A 22,112-nucleotide genomic window follows, 5' to 3' on the forward strand; every position below is an offset into this window, starting at 1 on the left:
ACTGTCTGTGGATGGATACCTTGCTTGGGTAGTTTACTTGGTTGGAGATGTTCCTTGGTTTGGTTCCCAGAGGAAGGTCTGGCTAGTTCACTGATGTCGAGACAGTGTTCTTTTGCATATTTAAGATATTTCTTGGCCCAGTCTTGAGGTTTTTTTTTCCTGTTTCTTGTTTTTCAGTCTTCCTTACCTTGGCCATGTCCCTAAGTATCGCACACCTTGTGTTTTGTGATACTCCAGTAATGTTGCAGCTCTGAAATATAGCGACTGGGAGATAATGGCATCTTGGCAGCTTCGTGCTTGATTTTCTCAATTCATGGGCAGTTATTTTGCACTTTTTTTTCACACGCTTCTTGCGACCCTGTTGGCTATTTGTCATAAAGCGCTTGATTGTTCGGTGATCACGCTTAAAAAGTTTGGCAGTTTCAAGACTGCTGCATCCCTCTGCAAGACACCTCACAATTTCTGACTTTTCAGAGTCTGTCAAATCTCTCTTCTGACCCATTTTGCCAAAGGAAAGGAAGTTGCCTAACAATTAAGCACACCTTATATAGGGTGATGATGTCATTAGACCACACCCCTCCTCATTACAGTAATGCACATCACCTGATTTACTGAATTGGTAGTTGGCTTTCAAGCCTATACAACTTGGAGAAGGACAACATGTATAAAAAGGAGGATGTGATCAAAATACTCATTTGCCAAATAATTTTGCACAGTGTAGTGGAGGTTTTGAAGTAGCTGGTCCTAGCAATCAGATTCCAGGTCTCTTTTGAAATGGAAGTAGTAATCCTATTAGTTGCTAAGGCTCCCAACTGCCATTTCTGCTGTTGAGAGCTGCAGCATTAATTATGTCACCTGTTTGTGCAGTGTGGAGAGTCTCCCAGTCATTTCTATGGGGTGCTCTTCCCCCTCCCCCTCCCCTTCTGTACATCTGGCAAGGACAGGACCTTCGGTCTAACCTTTCCAGGCACCCAATGTATCTGTGTGCCAAATTTGGGGTCAAATGGTTCAGGCATTTGGAAGTCTATAGAGGACAGATGGACACCATATAGTTACTAATACCACCATACCATAACTAAAAATCCAGTATACCAAGACCAATTATACTAGCATATAAGAAACAAATATTATCACAATACATTAACCACCACCATTACCATCCCCATACCATTACTAAATAACATCCACTGTACAATTACCAGTATCCTCCCTATACACTGACCCATTTAGAGGTAGACACCAATGGTACACAGGCTCTGCACACTATGTAAGTGATTACAGTGCAGTTACTAATGACTCACAGAAGACGTCTTTTCTGATTGCAGTTGCTCACGTTTCATATTCTTCTCCATCTTGCTAAGCCATCGTGAAGATTTTTCCTGGACACAACTCATCTCCACAGAATCTGCCAGACAAAAATTTTAGGGTTCTCACTCATATACTATAGACATCCTCTGTGCCCCCATATAGTAGTTAGGCCCCTTCTGTGCATCTATATAGTAGTTGGGCCCTTTGTGCTGTGCCCCTATAGTAATAATGTCCCCTGTCCTGCTGTGCCCCTCCATATAGTAATAATGCCCCCTGTTCCGGGGGTTTAGGGCTTGGGCTGCTGTTGGTGCCCCATGCAGTGTCCCGCCACATCCTATGATTGACCGAATAATGTAAGAATGATGCAGAGAAGTGTAAGTTTAACCCACGAGTGAACTGAGCACAGTCTGGCCCCAAGGGGATTAACTTATCATTCTAGGGGCCATAATGTCACGCTTTGGGCCCTAAAGAAACCATGCACATAAGCATTTGCATTTTAGAACAACTACCACAGATCCTTAAAAAAAAATAGAGTGGAGAGAAAAATGCCACACCAAAAAAAAAACAAGTTTTGTGACTTGCAGATCACATTTGGCTGCTGGCATTTTTGAAAAAAAAAAAAAAAGTGAAATTATAAGGCAGTGTAAAACCAACTTAACACTGATGCATCCATTATTCTAAGGTTACAAGTGGAAATTCTCACACCGTAGACTTCATAGGGTATTTTTGTAATTTTGATTTCCAAGAACTGCTCTGCTATCAGTAAAAAACAATAATGTGAGCAGGCTTATGGTAACTAAAAAATTGTTATATTCTTCAGCTAAAAGGGCTAAACATTAAAGGAGAACTCCAGGCTGGGGTGATTTTTGGTAAATTGCAGGGGAGAAGTTACACGCTCTCACCTCCCCCGCTCCCACAGCTCCAGTCGCCTGGTCCCATGAAGTGTTAGACCCGTTTAGCCAGTCAGGGGCCATTGCGGTCGCTGACTGGCTGGAAGGCCTAACACGTCACGTCCCAGGTCTCCACTCAGACCCAGAAGCAGCCAGGATTGGGGACTGAAGCTGCGGGATACCAGTGAGAGCATGTCACTTCTTTCTTTCCCCCCAGCACTCTGCTAAAAATCACCCCAGCCTACAGTTCTCCTTTAAAGCGACTCTGTGCCCACAATCTGACCCCCCAAACCACTTGTACCTTCAGATAGCTGCTTTTAATCCAAGATCTGTCCTGGGGTCCGTTCGGCAGGTGATGCCGTTATTGTCATAAAAACAACTTTTAATCCTTCAGCGCTGTGTCTAACGGCCGGGGCTTACATTTGTATAAGCATGAGGCTTGCACACCCTCTCTGTCCTTCCTCTCCACCCTTCTCATCATTAGGAATGCCCCAGGCAGATTGCTTCCTATTCCCCACCTGTGACAGCCCGGCACATGGGCTGGATCGTTAATACACCTGTGCAAAGCTCAAACAGCAGTAAATGTTCCTGGATCATTCCTAATGCTGAGGAGGGTGGGGAGGAAGGACGGAGAGGTGGTGCCAGCCTAATGCATATACAAATGTAAGCCCTGGCCATTAGACACAGCACTTCAGGATTAAAAGTTGTTTTTATGACAATAACTGCATCCCCTGCCGAACGGACCCCAGGACAGATCTTGGATTAAAAGCAGTTATCCGAAGGTACAAGCGGTTTGGGGGGGGGGGTCGGATTGTGGGTACAGAGTCGCTTTAAGCTTATGGCAGCTTAAAAAGGCTATTTTCTAAGGATCTTCCACCATATAACATCTAAAATAGGTAAATATAAAAGGGCTGATGATGATCTGAATGAGGCATCTCATTTTAGTTATAGTTACTTGATATCATTTATATTAGTGGAACATTTGAGGTTTTAGCAATGACTTAGATGACAAACCTGAAGGTCATATTCCCTCAGAGATCATGGATCGTTGATTTGTTTCCATTATAAAAGGTTATATCATTTTGCATTGATTTTAAACAGATGATCATCAACAGATAAGCACCAGGATCCCACATCCTGTTAAGGAAAAGATAAGGGAAGGAAAGATAAAATTTGCCACAGAGGCATAAATAATTCAGGCTCTACAGACAATAATGAGTGAACGTGTCAATATTGTTTCTATCTGGATAAAACCCATATATATTTCATTCATAGTGAATGTGTTCTTTTCATTTTGCTATTATTAACCCCTATACCCAACATACATTCTGAACAAGTAATTTTTTTGGTATTCCATAAAAGCCGTCCATGTGGTGTAACTTTTTTATTTTTCCATTGACATACAGATATGAGGGCTTATTTTTTGCGACGCAAGTTGTTAATTTTTGTGGTGCAAATTTTTTTACCTTTTTTTCCATCTGGATCAGGACAATTACAGTAATACCAAATTTTTATAGGATTTTTTAAAATTCTTTATATATATATATATACACTACCGTTCAAAAGTTTGGTGTCACCCAAACAATTTTGTGCTTTCCATGAAAAGTCACACTTATTCACGACCATACGTTGTGAAATGAATAGAAAATAAAGTCAAGACATTGACAAGGTTACAAATAATGATTTGTATTGGAAATAACATTGTTTTTACATCAAACTTTGCTTTCGTCAAAGAATTCTCCTTTTGCAGCAATTACAGCATTGCACACTTATGGCATTCTAGCTATTAATCTATTGAGGTAAGCTGGAGAAATTGCACCCCACGCTTCTAGAAGCAGCTCCCACAAGGTAAATTGGTTGGATGGACACTTCTGGTGTACCATACGGTCAAGCTGCTCCCACAACAGCTCAATGGGGTTCAGATCTGGTGACTGCGCTGGCCACTCCATTACTGATAGAATACCAGCTGCCTGCTTCTGCTGTAAATAGTTCTTGCACAATTTGGAGGTGTGTTTAGGGTCATTGTCCTGTTGTAGGATGAAATTGGCTCCAATCAAGTGCTGTCCACTGGGTATGGCATGGCGTTGCAAAATTAAGTGATAGCCTTCCTTCTTCAGAATCCCTTTTACCCTGTACAAATCTCCCACCTTACCAGCACCAAAGCAACCCCAGACCATCACATTACCACCACCATGCTTAACAGATAGCATCAGGCATTCTTCCAGCATCTTTTCATTTGTTCTGCGTCTCACAAACATTCTTCTTTGTGATCCAAACACCTTAAACTTGGATTCATCCATCCACAACTCTTTTTTCCAGTCTTCCTCTGTCCAATGTCTGTATTCGTTTGTCCATCTTAATCTTTTTCTTTTATTGGCCAGTCTCAGATATGGCTTTTTCTTTGCCACTTTGCCCTAAAGGCCAAAATCCCGCAGCCGCCTCTTCACTGTAGATGTTGACACTGGTGCTTTGCGGGTATTATTTAATGAAGATGCCAGTTGGGGACCTGTGAGGCATCTGTTTCTCAAACTAGAGACTCTAATGTGCTTATCTTCTTGCTTAGTTGTGCAACGCGACCTGGTTAGAGCCTGTTTGTGCTTTCCTCTGAAGGGAGTAGTACACCGTTGTAGCAAATCTTCAATTTCTTAGCAATTTCACACATGGAATAGCCTTCATTTCTAAGAACAAGAATAGACTGTCAAGTTTCAGATGAAAGTTTTCTTTTTCTGGCCATTTTGAGCGTTTTATTGACCCCACAAATGTGATGCTCCAGAAACTCAATCTGCTCAAAGGAAGGTCAGTTTTGTAGCTTCTGTAACGAGCTAGACTGTTTTCAGATGTGTGAACATGATTGCACAAGGGTTTTCTAATCATCAATTAGCCTTCTGAGCCAATGAGCAAACACATTGTACTATTAGAACACTGGAGTGATAGTTGCTGGAAATGGTCCTCTATACACCTATGTAGATATTGCACCAAAAACCAGACATTTGCAGCTAGAATAGTCATTTACCACATTAGCAATGTATAGAATGTATTTCTTTAAAGTTAGGACTAGTTTAAAGTTATTTTCATTGAAAAGTACAGTGCTTTTCCTTCAAAAATAAGGACATTTCAATGTGACCCCAAACTTTTGAACGGTAGTGTGTTTGTATATGTATATACATATGTATATATATACATATATATATATATATATATATATATATATATATATATATATATATATGAAAAGCTCACTAAATACAGCACTGATGAATTAGATCTAACTATAGATTACCGAGTCGGGATCAGCGTCATTGCAACGCCGAGACCCAGCCAGGTAAGGTGAAGGGATCTTCGATCGCGGAGGGGAAACTCCCCCACTAGACACGAGAAATGGGGGACAAATACAGCTGTCCACTTTGGAAGCTGCATTTAAATGGCTTAATTAGCCGGGGGTTGGCGGATTGCCCATAATCCCAAGACTGCTCATAGCAGCTGGGAGTCACAGGCTGCACGTTGGAACCTCCATATGCGGGAAGTTGTTAAAGGACAACTCCCACGAAAAATTCTTTTTGCTTATTTAACACACATTACAAAGTTATATAACTTTGTAATGTGGTTAAATACCCGGTCTGGCCCCCTTCCCCCACTTTAGGACCCCCGAAGTTAGGACCCACCCTGAAGTTAAAGAAATTATACATTACCTATTACGGTCATCACCGTCTTACCATCTTGGCGACGACGATGACGTCAGAGCCGGGTCTTCTTCCTCCTCGGCGTCTTCATGGAAAGTGAATGGGATAGAAAAGGCTGATGGTGCACATGCGCACCAGCAGCCTTTTCATTGGCTGGAGCGCATCACATGGCTTCTAGCTTGCTCAGCCCTGATTGGCTGAGCTTGCTGGAAGCCATGTGATGGGCTTCAGCCAATGAAAAGGCTGCCGGTATGCAAGCGCACTGGCAGCCTTTTCCATCCCCTGGACCCGGAAGTGAGAGACATCGCTGGACGGTGGACAGCGTTGACGGAGAGGCGGACTGCGGGCGAATCGAGTGGCGATCCTCACCGGAGGGATGGTGAGTATGGTGTCTGTTTGTGTCTGGGTTTTTTTTGGGGGGGGGTCCCGCGGTAGTTGTCCTTTAAATATATTTATACATTGCCTATCATTTTAAGTGTAACGTAAGTGTAACATAGATAACATGTCAGCTTCACCACAAAGCAAATAAAGTAAAGGCAAAAAACCCCACCCAAAAATTGTGGTTTCACGGAAGATCAAGAATTGCTGCATTTTTTTATGTGTTTCCAAGAAAAGAAAAAAAAACGGGGAAAAAAAAATATGTGCAAGAAAGCTGGCATTAGCAAGTGCCGATCATGGCGCAAAAAATGACACCTTACACAGCCCCATAGAGCAAGATATAAAAGAGTTATTAGGATGGTAATAGAGAAATTCTAACCCCTTCCGTCAGTAACATGTATATATATGTTCCTACTGCACATACCCCGTGCAGTAGGAATGTATATATACGTTCCTGCACTGACGGGCTTACTGATGTGTGCGGGACCGCTGCAGTGAGAGCGGTCCTGTACACATCAGTGTGTCTGGGGCTGGAGGTGATGAGAGGCAGCTGCGATCCCGCAGCTGCGTTTCATTAACCCCTTAAACGCTGCTATGTATAGCGATCGCAGCGTTTAATGAACTCAGTGACAGAACAAGCAAGCCATGCTGCAGGGGTCCCGATCGCTTGTGCCAACAGGCGGGTGTAAGTCACCTACCTCCGTCCTGTCGGATCCTGTCAGATCAGCGATCTCTTCTATATAGTTCAGCTGGGGGGGGGATGTTACTGGAGGGGAGGAGGGGATCAGCAGTGTAGTGTTGTATGTGATTGTGGGGGGGGGGGGGAGGAGGGTGATGGGCAGCTTCATTCCCCACAGGCTCATCTTGCCTCTAACTTCGCATGATTCTTTCCCCTTAGCTCACAAGGCTCTGCAGCTTCAGTCGGGAGGAGGGGATGCGGGAGGGTTAATAACATAGGACCACTGCCTGATGATTTAACCCTTCCTAGACTGCACCCAGCTACAAAAATTAGTCTACTATGTTTGTGTGTAAAGAGTACAATGTGCAAAGATATGTGTAATGTCCTATGTTATGTATAGTGTGCTGCTAATGCTCTATGCATGTGTGATGTTCTATGTTATGTATAGTGTGCTAGTTATGATCTATGCATATGTGATGTCCATACTGTGTGTATATTGTATTATATATATATTATATATACATACATACAGTATATATAAATGTATGTAAGTACATATCTATTGATCTGTCTGTATATATACTAGAGATAAGAGAACTTAGGGTGGCTTCAAACTTACCGGATTTGCAGCGGATTTCACGCTGCGAGTTTGGTAGTGTGATTTTTAATGGGGTTACATACCCACAGTAGAATTTACATTCCGCTACGAGTATGTACCCCGGTCTCTTTAACCCCCTGCCACCCGCAGCATACATACATCAGTGCACGGCCCTGCTGCAGTCACTGATTGGCTAAGCAGGACTGACAGGAGCGGGGAGCCTCACATGCAGCCGCGGCGCCGAGCAGGTAATGTTTGCTGCGGGCTGCGGGCTGTGGGGGTTAAAGGGGGCGGGTTACATACTTGCAGCAGGATGTAAATTCCACTGCGGGTATGTAACCCCATTGAAAATCACACTACCAGGATTTTCAGCAGATTTCGCTGCAAAACTGTGAATTCGGTAAGTGTGAAGCTCCCCTTACAGTAAGTTCCAGAACCATGCCCGGATGGTGAAGCTGTTGATTAACGCAGCCACAACATCCTGTTCTGGTTGTGGTTTAACTTACCATAGGTTTAGAAGGGTACATCCACACATACCACATTTGCAGTAGATTAACGCTGGAAGTTTAACTGTGAAATCTGCTGCAATACTGATTTCTATTACAGTCTATGGCACTCCATCCTTGAGGCGGATTTTCATTCCTCTGGAAGAATGCATAGTGCCATAGACATTTAAAAGATAAAGCAAACCAATCACTTTCCCAGTAATGTTACTAGCGGCGCCAGTAAGATGCCAGAATGTTCCCTTATCATGTGTTTCGTGTCTTCTGTAGAGTGTTTAGCTGCTGAAATTATGTCTATTATTTTGTCCCATGAAACAAGCAGAGAGCCGGTAACTAGTCATCTGGGCTGTGACTAGTCACAGCTCTCTGCCTGTCCGCGAGCTCTACAGGATGACTGACAGGAAAAAAGTCAGTTAAAAGCCTCTTTTCCTGTCAATCATCTCAGAACGCATCCTTTTTTTAGCATACACAAAAAATTCAGTCTACCAGGTTTTTGTGTATGTTAAAAAAGCAGATGCATTTTTTTTTTTTTATAATGGAAGTCAATGGAAAAACAAATCAAAATGAATGCACACAAGTGCATTTGTTTTTCCATCCCTTTTTTCATAATTTTTTTGGAAAAAGATCGCAAAAACATAGCGTGAACCAGCCTTAGTAAATTCAGTGGGTGTAGGTGTAGATTTCTGCGATGATTTTACACCTGTTTGCACACATAAATCATGATGCACCCAGACACCCTCTAACTACTATATAACAGCTATAAACACTACAACTCCCAGCATGTACTGACAGTCCACATTTCTCAGAATACACTGAAAGTTGAAGTACAAATGAACAGATACCTCAGGGTGTTGTCCCCTCACAAACTACCACTCCCAGCATACCCTGAGAGTTTCATAAGGGTAAAAATCAGGATTGCTGATTTTAATAAATTATATATCAGAAAAAAATTAATAAAAAGCTATCAAAATTTTTCTGTTACACCAATATGATATTAATAAAACCTAGAGATCATGGCGCAAAAAATGACACCCCAACCAGCCCTGTAGGTGGAAAAATAAAAGTGCTATGGCTCTTAGAAAGCGGGGAGGAACATTGCATTAATCTGACCCGGACATTTGTGCATCAAAGGGCTCTGTCTTAAAGGGGTTAAACACATTTAGGTTTTTTTTTAAAGGTTTTAATTTTTTAAATGCATTAAAATAAAAATAAAAAGTTATAAAAGTTTCCTATCATTGTAATCATACTGACTTTAGGAACATAGATAACATGTCAGTTTCACCATCAGGGGAATGGCACAATTATTATTCCCACCCCATCCAAGAAAATAAAACAATTTATTTATTTATTTATTTTCAATTTCACTGCTTAAATAATTTTTTCCTGGTTTTGCAGCATACTTTAAGGAAATATTAAATCTGCCATTGCATAGTACAACTGGTGTCACAAAAAATAAGGGCTCACATGGGTCTGTAGGTGAAAAAAGCAAGTGTTATAGCCTTTTAAACACGAGGAGGACAAAACAAAAGTGCAAAAGTGAAAAGTGGCCCAGGAGGGAAGAGGTTAAAAAGGGTTTCCAAAGTAGTAAAACTTTTAAACCTAAGGCTGGCTTCATGTTGTTAGTAAACATGTTATTCTTAGTCAAAACACCAATAGAAACGCCATGGCGTTTTTGTTTTTTTTAGCGCCAGATGTTAGCTGGAAGTCAGATGGAAGTTTATGATTTGCTTTACATACATGGCTTTTTTTGTTTCCATACTTGAAGAGAGTAGGGGCCTGAACTACCGAAAAGTGGGAAAGTAGGGTGCTTCCTAAGACAAAGCAATATGCATAAACCACTAAGAGAACAGAGATATGTCATACATAGGAGCACACCAGCAAATGTTAAAGTACAAAAATAAGTTTATTAATGTTAACCAGACAAATACAAGAAACACAAAAAGTTTTTGGTCTGTGGCAGTTTTTGCAAAACGCAGCAGGCTAAGGGTTTGGCATTTTTTTGGCAAACTGTGGCGTTTTCTTCTATTGACTTCAATGTTAGCCTTCTGCTCCACTGAAAAATGCATATGGCACTTTTTAGTGGCGCTTTTTAGTAAGAAAAATGCCACGGTCTGGTCAGGAGGGGGTTAACTTAACCTCTGTGGGCCAGGCTGTGGGCAAGGGGGTGACAGTCTGGTCCCCAAGGGTCCCCCATCATCATCTCAATCAATCAATCAGCTTCTGCAGCGATGTCCCAGCTGCAGCGGCTGATTCACTGCACTGAGATTTGAAGAGCCAGAGCCCGGCACACTTATAGCTCAGTGTGCCAGGCTCTGGAAAAGAGAGAAGGCAGTATGGCACTCATCCCAGTAAGGAAGAGGGAACTTTACACCCTTCCTTGCTGAGATGGCTACAGTGAGAGATTAATATGACCCCATGGGGTTAAGTGAGGATGGCATGCATCCTCTCTTAACCCCTGATGTGGCACTGTAAGCAGCATCTGCCAAGGTACTGTAAGGTGCATAACACCTGTCAAATTCATGGGTGTTCTGCTCTTGGCTTTTTTGTATGTTTGTTATCTTCACTTTTGTTTACCTGATATCGGATACAGAGGATTGTGTCGGATTCGGTAAACTACATCGATGACCAATGATGTTTTTTTAATTAAATGGTCAACAAGGGATATAAGAGTGTTATTTTGTGAATAAAATACTTTTCTCAATTGTTTTGTGTTTTAATTTTCTTTTATTACAGGCCAGTATAAAATGGCTAACCCCTATTATTACCCCAATACCCACCGCAGCGTGGTACTGGGAAAAGCCTGGTACCAGTAGTCCCGGAGCATGAAAATTGACCCTTCTGGCCTGGGTGGTAGCAGGCTGGTATTATTAGACTGGAGGGGGCAAAAAAAAATCACCCTTCCCACCCTTGTACTCTGGTACTACTAGACTGCTGCTGTTTGGTTTTAAAGTGCGACTTAGTAATGGATGCCATTTATCAGACGACATATTTTATTCAAAGAATAAAACCCCAACATCCCTTGTTGACCACTTTATTAAAAAAAAAAAAAAAACCGCTGGTCATTGACATCCACCAAATCTGACACAATCCTCTTGATACCAATATCTGAAAAACAATAAGGAAAAACACACAAAAAAGCCAAGAGCAGAACACCTGTAATTTTGACAAGTGTTCTACACCTTACAGTATGCAGCATCTTGACAGACTGCTTACAGTCTGCCACACAAGGGGTTAAGTGAGGATACATGTTATCCCCCATGGGGGCCACATTGATCTCACACTGTACCCATCCCAGCAAGAAAGAGGGCTAAAGCAACTCTGTAACCACAATCTGTGCCCCCTTTCCTTTCTGGGATGGGTGTAGTGATGGGGGAAGAAGGGGGGCGCTGTTGATACTCACCCCTGATGTCTTTATTCTTCACTGTCTGGTACACAGAGCAACAAGTGTGTTGGGCTCTGGCTCTTAAATTCTTAGTAAAGTGAATTAGCGGCTGCAGCCAGGACATTGCTGCTGCCGCTAATTGGCTGAGACAAGGCACAGGTGTCAACTCAGCCAATCATCGGCTGAAGCGGTGTTCCTGCTCAGCCACTGATTCAAACTTTTATTAGAGGAGGGGGCTTTTTATTAATAACAACACTTTTTTTTTTTTTTTACTTTTACACTCTGTGGGACTTCTAGTATAAGCACTCTGATATCTCATTGAGGTCTATCCTGTATACTAATACAGGATAGATCGATGAGATGAGCACTTTGATTGCTTCCGGCTGCTGCAGCCAGAAGCAATCAAGTGCCGAGCAGGGATCAGCGCCATTACGGCGCTGAGCCCGGACAAAGAAGGATGTGTGGATTGCTCCCCCGGGACAACGTCTTGGAGGAGCGATCCACCCCACTAGACACCAGGGATGGCTGCATTCAAGTAATCTGATGCAGCTGTCAACTTTGACAGCTGCATCCGATTACTTTATTAGCAGGCACGGCGATTGGACCGTTCCCGCTAATAGCCGCGGTGTCAGGCTACATGCCGCACCTGGGACCACGGCGGTTCAGAGCGCGGCCGCCGCGCGGACCCGCTGTAAACACAAGTAGGCGGCCCTGGACGTACAGGTACATCCAGGGTCGCCTAAGGGTTAAAGGAGAAGTCCGGACAAAAGCTTTTTTTAATATGTTATTACTTATGGAACGTTAGACAAATTTCTAATGTACATTAATTATGGGAAAAAGAAAATCACATATACTGCTATTTCCCTTAACCTAATTTTCGTTTTTGCATTTTCGTTTTTTCCTCCTTGTGCCATAGCAAGGCCATAGCAGTTGTATTTTTACACCTAGAGACCCTCATGAGCCCTTTCTTTTTGCGTCACTAATTGTACTTTGCAATGACAGGCTGAATTTTTGTCTTAATTATGCTACGAAACTAGAAAAAAATTATATGCACGATGAAAAAAAAAAGCAATTCTTTTTTTGGGGGGGGTGATTCGTTTTTACGCTGTGTGTCCTATGGAAAAACTGGCATGTTATATATGTTCCTCAAGTCGGTACGATTAAAACGATATGTAACATGTATAACTTTTATTTTATTTGATGGCTTGTAAAAAATTTAAACCATTGTTAACAAATACACGTTCCTTAAAATCGCTCCATTCCTAAGCTTATAGCGCTTTTATTCTTTGGTCTATGGAACTGTGTTAGGTGTCATTTTTTGCACCATGATGTTTACTTTCTATTGGTACCTTGAATGCGTATATGCAACTTTTTGATCGCTTTTTATTACAATTTTTCTGGATTTGATGCGACCAAAAATGGGCAATTTTGCACTTTGAGATCTTTTTGCGCTTACGCCGTTTACTGTGCGAGATCAGGAATGTGATAAATTAATAGATTGGGTGATTGCACACGCGACGATACCAAACATGTTTATTTACTTATTTATGTTTATTTATAACATGGGAAAAGGGGGATGATTCAAACTTTTATTAGGGGAGGGGGCTTTTTCTTAATAATAACACTTTTTTTTTATACATAGACTAGAAGCCCCCCTGGGGGACTTCTAGTATATGCACACTGATCTCTCATAGAGATCTATGCTGCATAGGATATACAGTATAGATCGATGAGATCAATGTTTCTATTCTTTTTTTGCAGCAAAAAGCAATAGAATGCCGAGCCGGGATCAGCGCCATTACGGCGCAGACCCCGGCCGGCACCAGAAGCGGAGATTGCTCACGGGGGGGGGGGGCGATCTCCCCACTAGACCACTAGGGAACAGCTGCAGTAAGTCTTCACCTTTGACAGCTGCATCTGAAGACGTAATTAGCGGGCACGGCGATCGGACCGTGCCTGCTAATAGACGCGGTCCCAGGCTACATGCCGGGGCCGCGGTGGTTCCGAGCGGGGTCGCCACGCGGCCCCGCTCTGAACTCCCCCACCTGCGGGAGGACGTACAGTTACATCCTCGTGCGGGAAGGGGTTAATTTATTAGATCATGGAGTGTTAGAATTCTCTCAGAAACCGTGACGTCACTACGAAGGGTGTAATTCCTATAGAGTGTCCAGCAGGGGGCGCACTATACATAGAAGTCAATGAGTACCATTGACTTCTATATATAGTCCGCCCCTGCTGGACACTCTATTGAATCAATGGATGTGTATGTAAAAATGTTATGTCTTGAATTGAATACATTTATGGAATACTTTGGGGAGCAAGTGTCCTTGCTCCCCAAAGTATCCCATAAATGTATTCGATGAATACATTTGGTGGGCACCGAGCAGGGAGGGAGAGAGGTGCCTGTGCATCTACCTCCCCCTCCCTCCCTGCTCAGTGCTGGGCACATAAACACAGTACTATTCCTCATATCATCTGCTCATAGTATGAGCAGATAATGGGGGAGTAGTACCTGTGCTATCCCCATCACATCACCGCCGCTGCCGCCCACGGCGCTTCTCACACAAGGGCTGCTCCTTACACTATCCCGCCGCTGACTCCCCGCTGCCGTCCGCCGCTCTCTACTCCTACATACCGGCTCCCAGTCCGCACTGCATGCCGGCCACGTCAGCCCTCCCCCACTCCGCAGGGAGGCCGGGAACACTTGGAAGCACCGGGAGCGCCCTGCTCCCTGCGTGGTGGGGGAGGGCTGACGCGGCTGGCATGCAGTGCGGACCGGGAGCCGGTATGTAGGAGCAGAGAGCGGCGGCCGGCGGCAGGGAGTCAGCAGCGCGATAGTGTGAGGAGCGGCCCTTGTGTGAGGAGCAGCACGGGCGGCGGCAAAGTGATGGGGATAGCACAGGTACTACTCCTCCATTATCTGCTCATACTATGAGGCACCTCTCTCCCTCCCTGCTCAGTGCCCTCCAAATGTATTCATTGAATACATTTATGGGATACTTTGGGGAGCAAGGACACTTGCTCCCCAAAGTATTCCATAAATGTATTCAATCAAAACGTACTGTACATAACATTTTTACATACACATCCACTGATTTAATAGAGTGTCCAGCAAGGGCGCACTATATATAGAAGTCAATGGTACTCATTGACTTCTATACATAGTGCGCCCCCTGCTGGAGACTCCATAGGAATTACACCCTTCGTCGTGACGTCACGCTTTCGGAGAGAATTCTAACACTCCATGATCTAATAAATTAAGGGAAATAGCAGTATATGTGCATTTCCCATAATTAATGTACATTAGAAATTTGTCTAACTTTCCATAAGTAAAATACTTTTGGCCGGACTTCTCCTTTAAGCCTCCTCATTCCAGGTCTGCTCTGGTTCTCATTTCTGATGTAAACCTAGCCCTCGTTCCTGGTCTTGTCTGCATTCCTGGTGTACTCCTGGGCAGGGCCGGGACAAGGAATTTTGGTGCCCTAGGCAGAGAAGGCAAATGGCGCCCCCTCCATATGTATATATATTCCCTGTTTGCTTCCCCCAGTAGTATATAGACCCCCCTGTTTGCTTCCCAAGTTGTATATATATCCCCTGTGTGCTTCCCCCAGTTGTATATATATCCCCTGTGTGTTGCCCCCAGTTGTATATATATATCCCCTGTGTGCTGCCCCCAGTTGCATATATTTTTATGTATATATATTTATGCATTTACACACAGACACATATTTATGCATATACACACATTTACAGTATATACACTTATGTATACACACACACACACACACTCTTATGTATACACACACACTCTTATGTATACACACACACAGTCACACATGTAAACACACACACACACAGACACAAAACAGCTACCCAAGTGACACACACACTCACACATGTACACACACACACAAAACAGCTACACCTCAGTGTGACACACACACTCTTATGAATACACACACACTCTTATGAATACACACGCACACTCTTATGTATACACACGCACACTCCTATGTATACACACACACACTCACTCTTATGTACACATACACACAGACACAAAACAGCTACCTCTCAGAGTGACACACACACACGCACTCTTATGTATATACACACACACACACACACACTCTCTTATGTATACACACACACACTTATATACACACACACACACTTATGTATACACACACACTCTTATGTATACACACACACACTCTTATGTATACACACACACTCTTATGTATACACACACACACTCTTATGTATACACACACACACACTCATGTATACACACACACACACTTATATATACACACACACACTCATGTATACATAACACACACTTATATATATATACACACACACACACACACACACACACACTCTTGTTGTTGCTGTACACATACACAGGCACAAAACAGCTACCTCTCAGCTAGGTTGCTTGCACTTTCTCTCCTCACGGTCCTGGGACTGTCATGGAGGGGTCTGATGCTGCTGATGATGATGATAATGATGCAGCCATGAGCAGCTGACAGGAGAGGCCCAGGACACAAAACACAGGCAGACACTTCCTGGTCCCCCTGTGTGGTCTCTGCAGGCTGCCGTTCTTCACCTCCTCCTCTCTGGCCCGACAGCTGAGCAGCTCCCAGAGCCTGGAGGATGTGTAATGCTGCACATTCCCCCATACTGGCCTCCTGCACCAGGTCAGACGCCTCCTGGCAAAGGGAGCTCAGCCAGAGCAGTGTCTTCAGCCGGAGGCCGCCCCTCCCTCCCTCTATGCCGAGTGTGTTAGTACCCAAAAGGTGACTTTGTCAGGGGCCTCCTTCCCTTGCACTGCTGGTTCCACCCAGTCTGCTCCTTGATTCAGCTTTGCAAGAGTAGCGGGGGGTTAACGGAGCAGGGGGTTAACGGAGCGGGCTGCTGACAAACTCGCAGCGGGATGTCCATCCTGCTGCAAGTTTGTCTGCCCATAGAGTGTACAGGGCAGGGATCCGCAGCGGATCTCTCTGCGAATTCGTAGCGAGAAATCCGCTGCGGATACGCCAAGTGTGTTAGAACCCAAAAGGTGACTTCGTCAGGGACCTCCTTCCCTTGCACTACTTGTTCCACCCAGTCTGCTTATTTATTCAGCTTTGCAAGAGTGTAGTGATTAAAACTACAACTCCCAGATGTTGTAGTTGGAGGGTCATACAGGTCTGCCTGAGGCTAGCTCCAGACAAATGGCTTAGACTATTTAGTTGTGACCAAGCTACTGTAGACTCTAGGCTAGGCTGATTGTGTGGATTTCAGCACTGATGCATAATGCATTTCTACAGCCTCAAAGTGTACCTTCTGGGTCAGCTGTGAGATTCTTTGCTAATCCGGGAGGTCGGTTTCCCATGGACCTGATATTCATGGAGACCCAACCTTCCATATCAGCAGAGGTCCTGCTGCTGATTCAAACAGCCCCATGGGTACAAGCAGTGGCATAGCTATAGGGGTCCTAACGGTTGCCATGGCGACCGGGCCCGTATGCTAGGAGGGCCCGTCGGCCCCCCCTCGCCCCTTCCTCCTGTGGGGCCCAAAGCCCATGCACATAACTATGTCCCCAGCCCAACTGACGGCACTTGCTGTCATCTGACTGGATCTCTTACCTAATCAGATGACAGCAAGTACAAGTGTCCTCTCCTCCACATATGTGCCCCAGGAGCACTGTTGGTTGGGGGCAGGGACCTCCTTCCTGCAGGCTGCGCTTGATCTGTGAGGAAACTGAAAGGATTGCGCTGCTGCAATCCATCTCTCATCTCCTCATCACTGTATGCGGCTCCTGCAGGGTGGAGGACCCTCCCCCATGCCAGGTCACAACGCTGTGCAGCAGGAAAGGAAGGAATCAGAAGAAAAGCATGAGGCTATGTGCACACTGAGGAAAAGGCGAGGAATTCAGCTTGAAATTCAGCTTAAAATTCAGCTTGAAATTCCTCCTGTAAAATATGTACAGAGCAAAGTCCCATTGTGTTCAATGGGTTTTCTGCTCTGTTGTTCACAATGCAGAATTTCCAAGCAGAATTTTCTGCTGTAGATCTGCTAGAGCAGTGATTTTCAACCTTTTTTGAGCCGCAGCACACTTTTCATACTTAAAAAAATCCCGTGGCACAACACCAACCAAAATGGAACAAAATGACACTAAAACAGTACATATTATACATATAGTTAATAATATAGATTCTAAATGTATTTATACTCACTCAGTGTGAAACCTGGGCCTGTTTTCTTCTCCCCCCTGTGCTTCTCTCCTGTGCTTCTCTCCACCATACTTCTCCCCCCTACTTCTCTCCTGTGCTTCTCTCCACCATACTTCTCCCCCCTACTTCTCTCCTGTGCTTCTCTCCACCATACTTCTCCCCCTGCTTCTCTCCTGTGCTTCTCTCCACCATACTTCTCCCCCCTGCTTCTCTCCTGTGCTTCTCTCCACCATACTTCTCCCCCCTGCTTCTCTCCTGTGCTTCTCTCCACCATACTTCTCCCCCCTGCTTCTCTCCTGTGCTTCTCTCCACCATACTTCTCCCCCCTGCTTCTCTCCTGTGCTTCTCTCACCCATGCTTCTCTCCTGTGCTTCTCTCCCCCGTGCTTCTCTCCACCATACTTCTCTCCCCCCTGCTTCTCTCCACCAAACTTCTCTCTCCCCTGCTTCTCACCGCTGTTTCTCTCCCCCATCCCCATGTTTCTCTCCCCCCTGCTTCTCTCCCCTGTTTCTCCCCCATCCCCAGGTTTCTCTCCCCCATTGTTTTCTCCTGTTTCACAGGGGCACCATAGTTTGGGGAACTTTCCCCGCGGCACACCCGACCATGTGTCGCGGCACACTGGTTGAAAATCACTGTGCTAGAGGAATTCTATAGAAGTTAATGGGGGGCTTACTTTCTGCTTGAATTCTGCCTGAAAACTTTCTGCTTCAATTCCTCGAGAATTGCTCAGTGTGCACATACCCTTAGTGAGTAAAGGGTCGTGACCTGGACTGGGGGATGGGCTTCCACCCTGCAGGAGCCGCTTACAGTGATGAGGAGATGAGAGGTGTATTGCAGCAGCGTGATCCACTCAAGTTCCTCTGAGGTGAGGTGCTGAATGTAGGGACGCTGCGATCCTCCTCTCCTCAGTGGTGTAAACAGGATCCTGCAGAGCTGAGGCCGCTCCCCCAGGTCGGATCACAACGCAGCAGCAAGATCACTGAGTATGGGGTTGTGATCTGACCTGGGGGAGGAGCCTCAGCTCTGTAGGATCCAGCTTACACCACTGAGAAGAGGAATGCAGCATCACTGGAGTAAGTGGGGGGATATGGAAAGATAGATAGATAGATAGATAGATAGATAGATAGATAGATAGAGATATACTTATACTATATACAGGGGTCATATGGAGGAATACTAGTCTGCTATTTATAGGGGGCACATGGAGGGATACAGATCTATCTACAGGGGGCACAGGGAGGGATACTGGTCTGCTATATACTGGGGGCACATGTAGGGATACAGATCTATCTACAGGGGGCACAGGGAGGGATACAGATATATCTACAGGGGGCACAGGGAGGGATACTGGTCTGCCATACTGTATACTGGGGTCACATGGAGGGATACTGGTCTGCTATATACTGGGGGCACGTGGAGGGATATTGGTCTGCTATATACAGGGGGCACATGGAGGGGTATTGGTCTGCTATATACAGGGGGAACATGGAGAAATACTGGTCTGCTATATACTGAGGGCACATGGAGGGATACTGGTCTGATTTATACAGGGGGCACAGGGAGGAATACTGGTCTGCTATATACTGGGGGCACATGGAGGGATACTGGTCTGATATATACAAGGGGCACAGGGAGGAATACTGGTCTGCTATATACTGGGGGCACAGGGAGGGATACTGGTCTGCTATATGCTGGGGGCACATGGAGAAATAATGGTCTGCTATATACGGGGGCACATGGAGGGATACTGGTCTGCTATATACAGGGGGAACATGGAGGAGAACTAGTCTGCTATATACAGGGGGCACAGGGATGGATACTGGTCTGCTATATAGAGGGGGCACATGGAGGAGTACTGGTCTGCTATATACAGGGGGCACAGGGAGGAGTACTGGTCTGCTATATACAGGGGGAACAGAGAGGAGTACTGGTGTGCAATATACAGGGTGCACAGGGAAGAGTACTGGTCTGCTGTATACAGGGGAAACGGAGGAGTACTGGTCTGCTGTATACAGGGGGCACAGGAAGGGATACTGGTCCCTTATATACAGGGGGAATATGGAGGAGTCCTGGTCTGCTATATACAGGGGCATAGGGAGGGATACTGGTCTGCTATATACAGGGGACACAGGGAGGGATACAGCTGTTGAGTCAAAGGTTAGAAAACAATTAGATAATGACACAGTACAGTACATTAATAATAGGGGGAGTAGTACAGTACATGAGGGGACACAGTGCCACATTAGGGGGCGTCACCTTAGAGTAACTATGGGGGGGGGCAAACTAAAATTTTGCACCATGGCTCATTAGCCCTTAGCTACACCCCTGCGTACAAGGGAGGGAGCGGGGAAATTATACTCAATACTCCAGTTTCTTTCTTTCTTATTGCAGCTCAGCCAATCAGCAGTTGAGGCAGGACATTGCTTTAGCTGCTGATTGGCTCGGCAAACATTTCAGGAGCCAGAGCCCAGCACACAAGCTCAGTGTGCTGGGCTCTGGTGAAGAAATAAGACATCAGATAGTGGGTATTAACACTTTCATTGCTGGTATGGGTGCAGTGTCAGATCAGTCTGGCCCCCTGGAGGTTAAGTGGGGATGCAGTGCATCCTCACTTAACCCCCTGGGGGCCTGACTGTTCTGCATGGAACACAAAGGGTAAAGTGGGGATGCAATGCATCCTCAGTTAACCCCTTGCGTACGACACTGTAAGCAGCTATCTGTGCAGATGCTGCATACTGTCTGATAGATGGAATTGAGCCGTGACACTCTGTACTGGCCAGAGTGTGTTTAGTCTGTTTTTTTTTCAACCAGCACAAGACTAAAAATCTTCCTTCAGGAGACTGGACCTGGATTTCTGATAAGTATAGCTTTGTTTTAAAGCATGATAACTTAAAAAAAAAATGGATGTAAATTACTAACTTGCTTTATATCACATCTCCTGCTGATTTAGATTTTAAAAGTTATAACGACAGTGACCCTTTAAGTGATCCACACTTAACTCCTTGGGGATCAGACTGAACAAGCACTAATGATACATACCTCCCTATAACTGTGTGGTTGATGTCTTCAGATATAAATCAATGTATTGTAAGACAAATATACCAGTGACATGTGACCAGTGACATGTTCTAAAACATTTTAAAAAATGAATACGGAGTACTGTTTTGTGATCTTTATGCTAAAATAGAACAGGAGAACTAGTATTATAAAGCTGTCTTTTCTGGCATAAAAAAATAATGGTCCCATTCAATTACCTAGATGAAAAACAACCATATGTAGTTACTGTTGTTAGAATTATAAATTCAATAAGGCTTATTGTTAGGCCGGCGGCGGAGTCCTGTGCTCTGGGCCTCCACCACACACTCTCTCCTGAATCTTCTTACCCCAGGCGCTGCTCCTTTTTTGGACCCCTGGGGCACCCACTGCTCCACACTCCTGTACAGTGTCCTCCTGGCAACGTCTTCCACAGATTTTAAGGGACAGTACATCCCTAATTGTAGGCTGCACCCAAACACTCTCCTATAACTTCCTGCACCTTCCTGACCCCTCTGTTGGAGCCTCTGCATGCTTCCCATAGTGTGTGGTCCCAGTTTGCCAGTGATTCCTGCCTGTGTCTCCTGCTTGTCTCCTACTTCCTGTGGTTAGAGCCTGTGACTGCTATCCTAGTTCCAGCCATGAGTAGCGGAGGTACAGCGGATCCACAACTCCTGACGTTACACTTACAAAGTTTAGGTCTATTTCCTATTTTTCACACTTTTTTATAACTTTGCAAGTCGCATTTACATTTTGTTGCAGTTAGGTTTACCAGCCCCTACATAGCAACTCAACTAAAGTCCACACATACGGTAAACCATTGATTTTCCTGGTTAAGGTGGGATGACTGCATAAAAACCATTTGATCTGACAGAAGCCTCATTTGCACATGCTGTATTTTCTCCATGTGATTTGTTACTGAGAGCTGTGTTTTAATATTTGCCATGTAATGTTGCAGCTGAAAAGAAGCACCATCTTTGTATGTTCTCTATTTTTAGGCCTGTGTAATTTAATTCAAAGCTACAAGGCTGCTGAGATAATTGAGATAATAGATTGCTTTGAACTATCACTAGTTCACAGATCCTAGGCTATTTGATAATGAAATCCTTCGACTCAAAAATGACTATAAAGGCCCCAAATTTTAAATTACTTTTTACCTATATATGAATAGAGAAAGGGAATAATTTACAAGAAATTATACGTCTCTGATATGGGTTTTAAATGTGTCACTGCTGCTCAAAATGATTGGCAGATGGTTATCAGCCATAAACCTGAACGTGCAATATAACATTTTCTACCAAGGATGGTTTGCCCTGCTTTAGAATTAACCACTTTATTTTGCAATCAACCTATATAAATTATTGAACTAGTTGGCTATGTTCACATGTCTTTTTTTGCCCATTTTTTGGCCATTTCTTTTGGACAGCCATCATTTTGGCA

General features: G+C 44.4%; 1 protein-coding gene across 1 annotated transcript in view; it reads right to left on the reverse strand.

The window, feature by feature from the left end:
* Positions 1-1,289: 1,289 nt before the first annotated feature.
* The window catches only part of LOC138796564 (polypeptide N-acetylgalactosaminyltransferase-like 6), a 308,961-nt gene continuing 288,138 nt past the window's right edge, over positions 1,290-22,112 (reverse strand). Inside the window, exon 8 of the mRNA XM_069976173.1 lies at positions 1,290-1,405. Coding sequence (XP_069832274.1) covers positions 1,290-1,405 — 116 coding nt within the window. The remainder of the gene's footprint in view (positions 1,406-22,112) is intronic.

The sequence above is a fragment of the Dendropsophus ebraccatus genome, chromosome 7 (assembly GCF_027789765.1).
Source record: "Dendropsophus ebraccatus isolate aDenEbr1 chromosome 7, aDenEbr1.pat, whole genome shotgun sequence".
In the NCBI taxonomy this organism is placed as follows: Eukaryota; Metazoa; Chordata; class Amphibia; order Anura; family Hylidae; genus Dendropsophus; species Dendropsophus ebraccatus.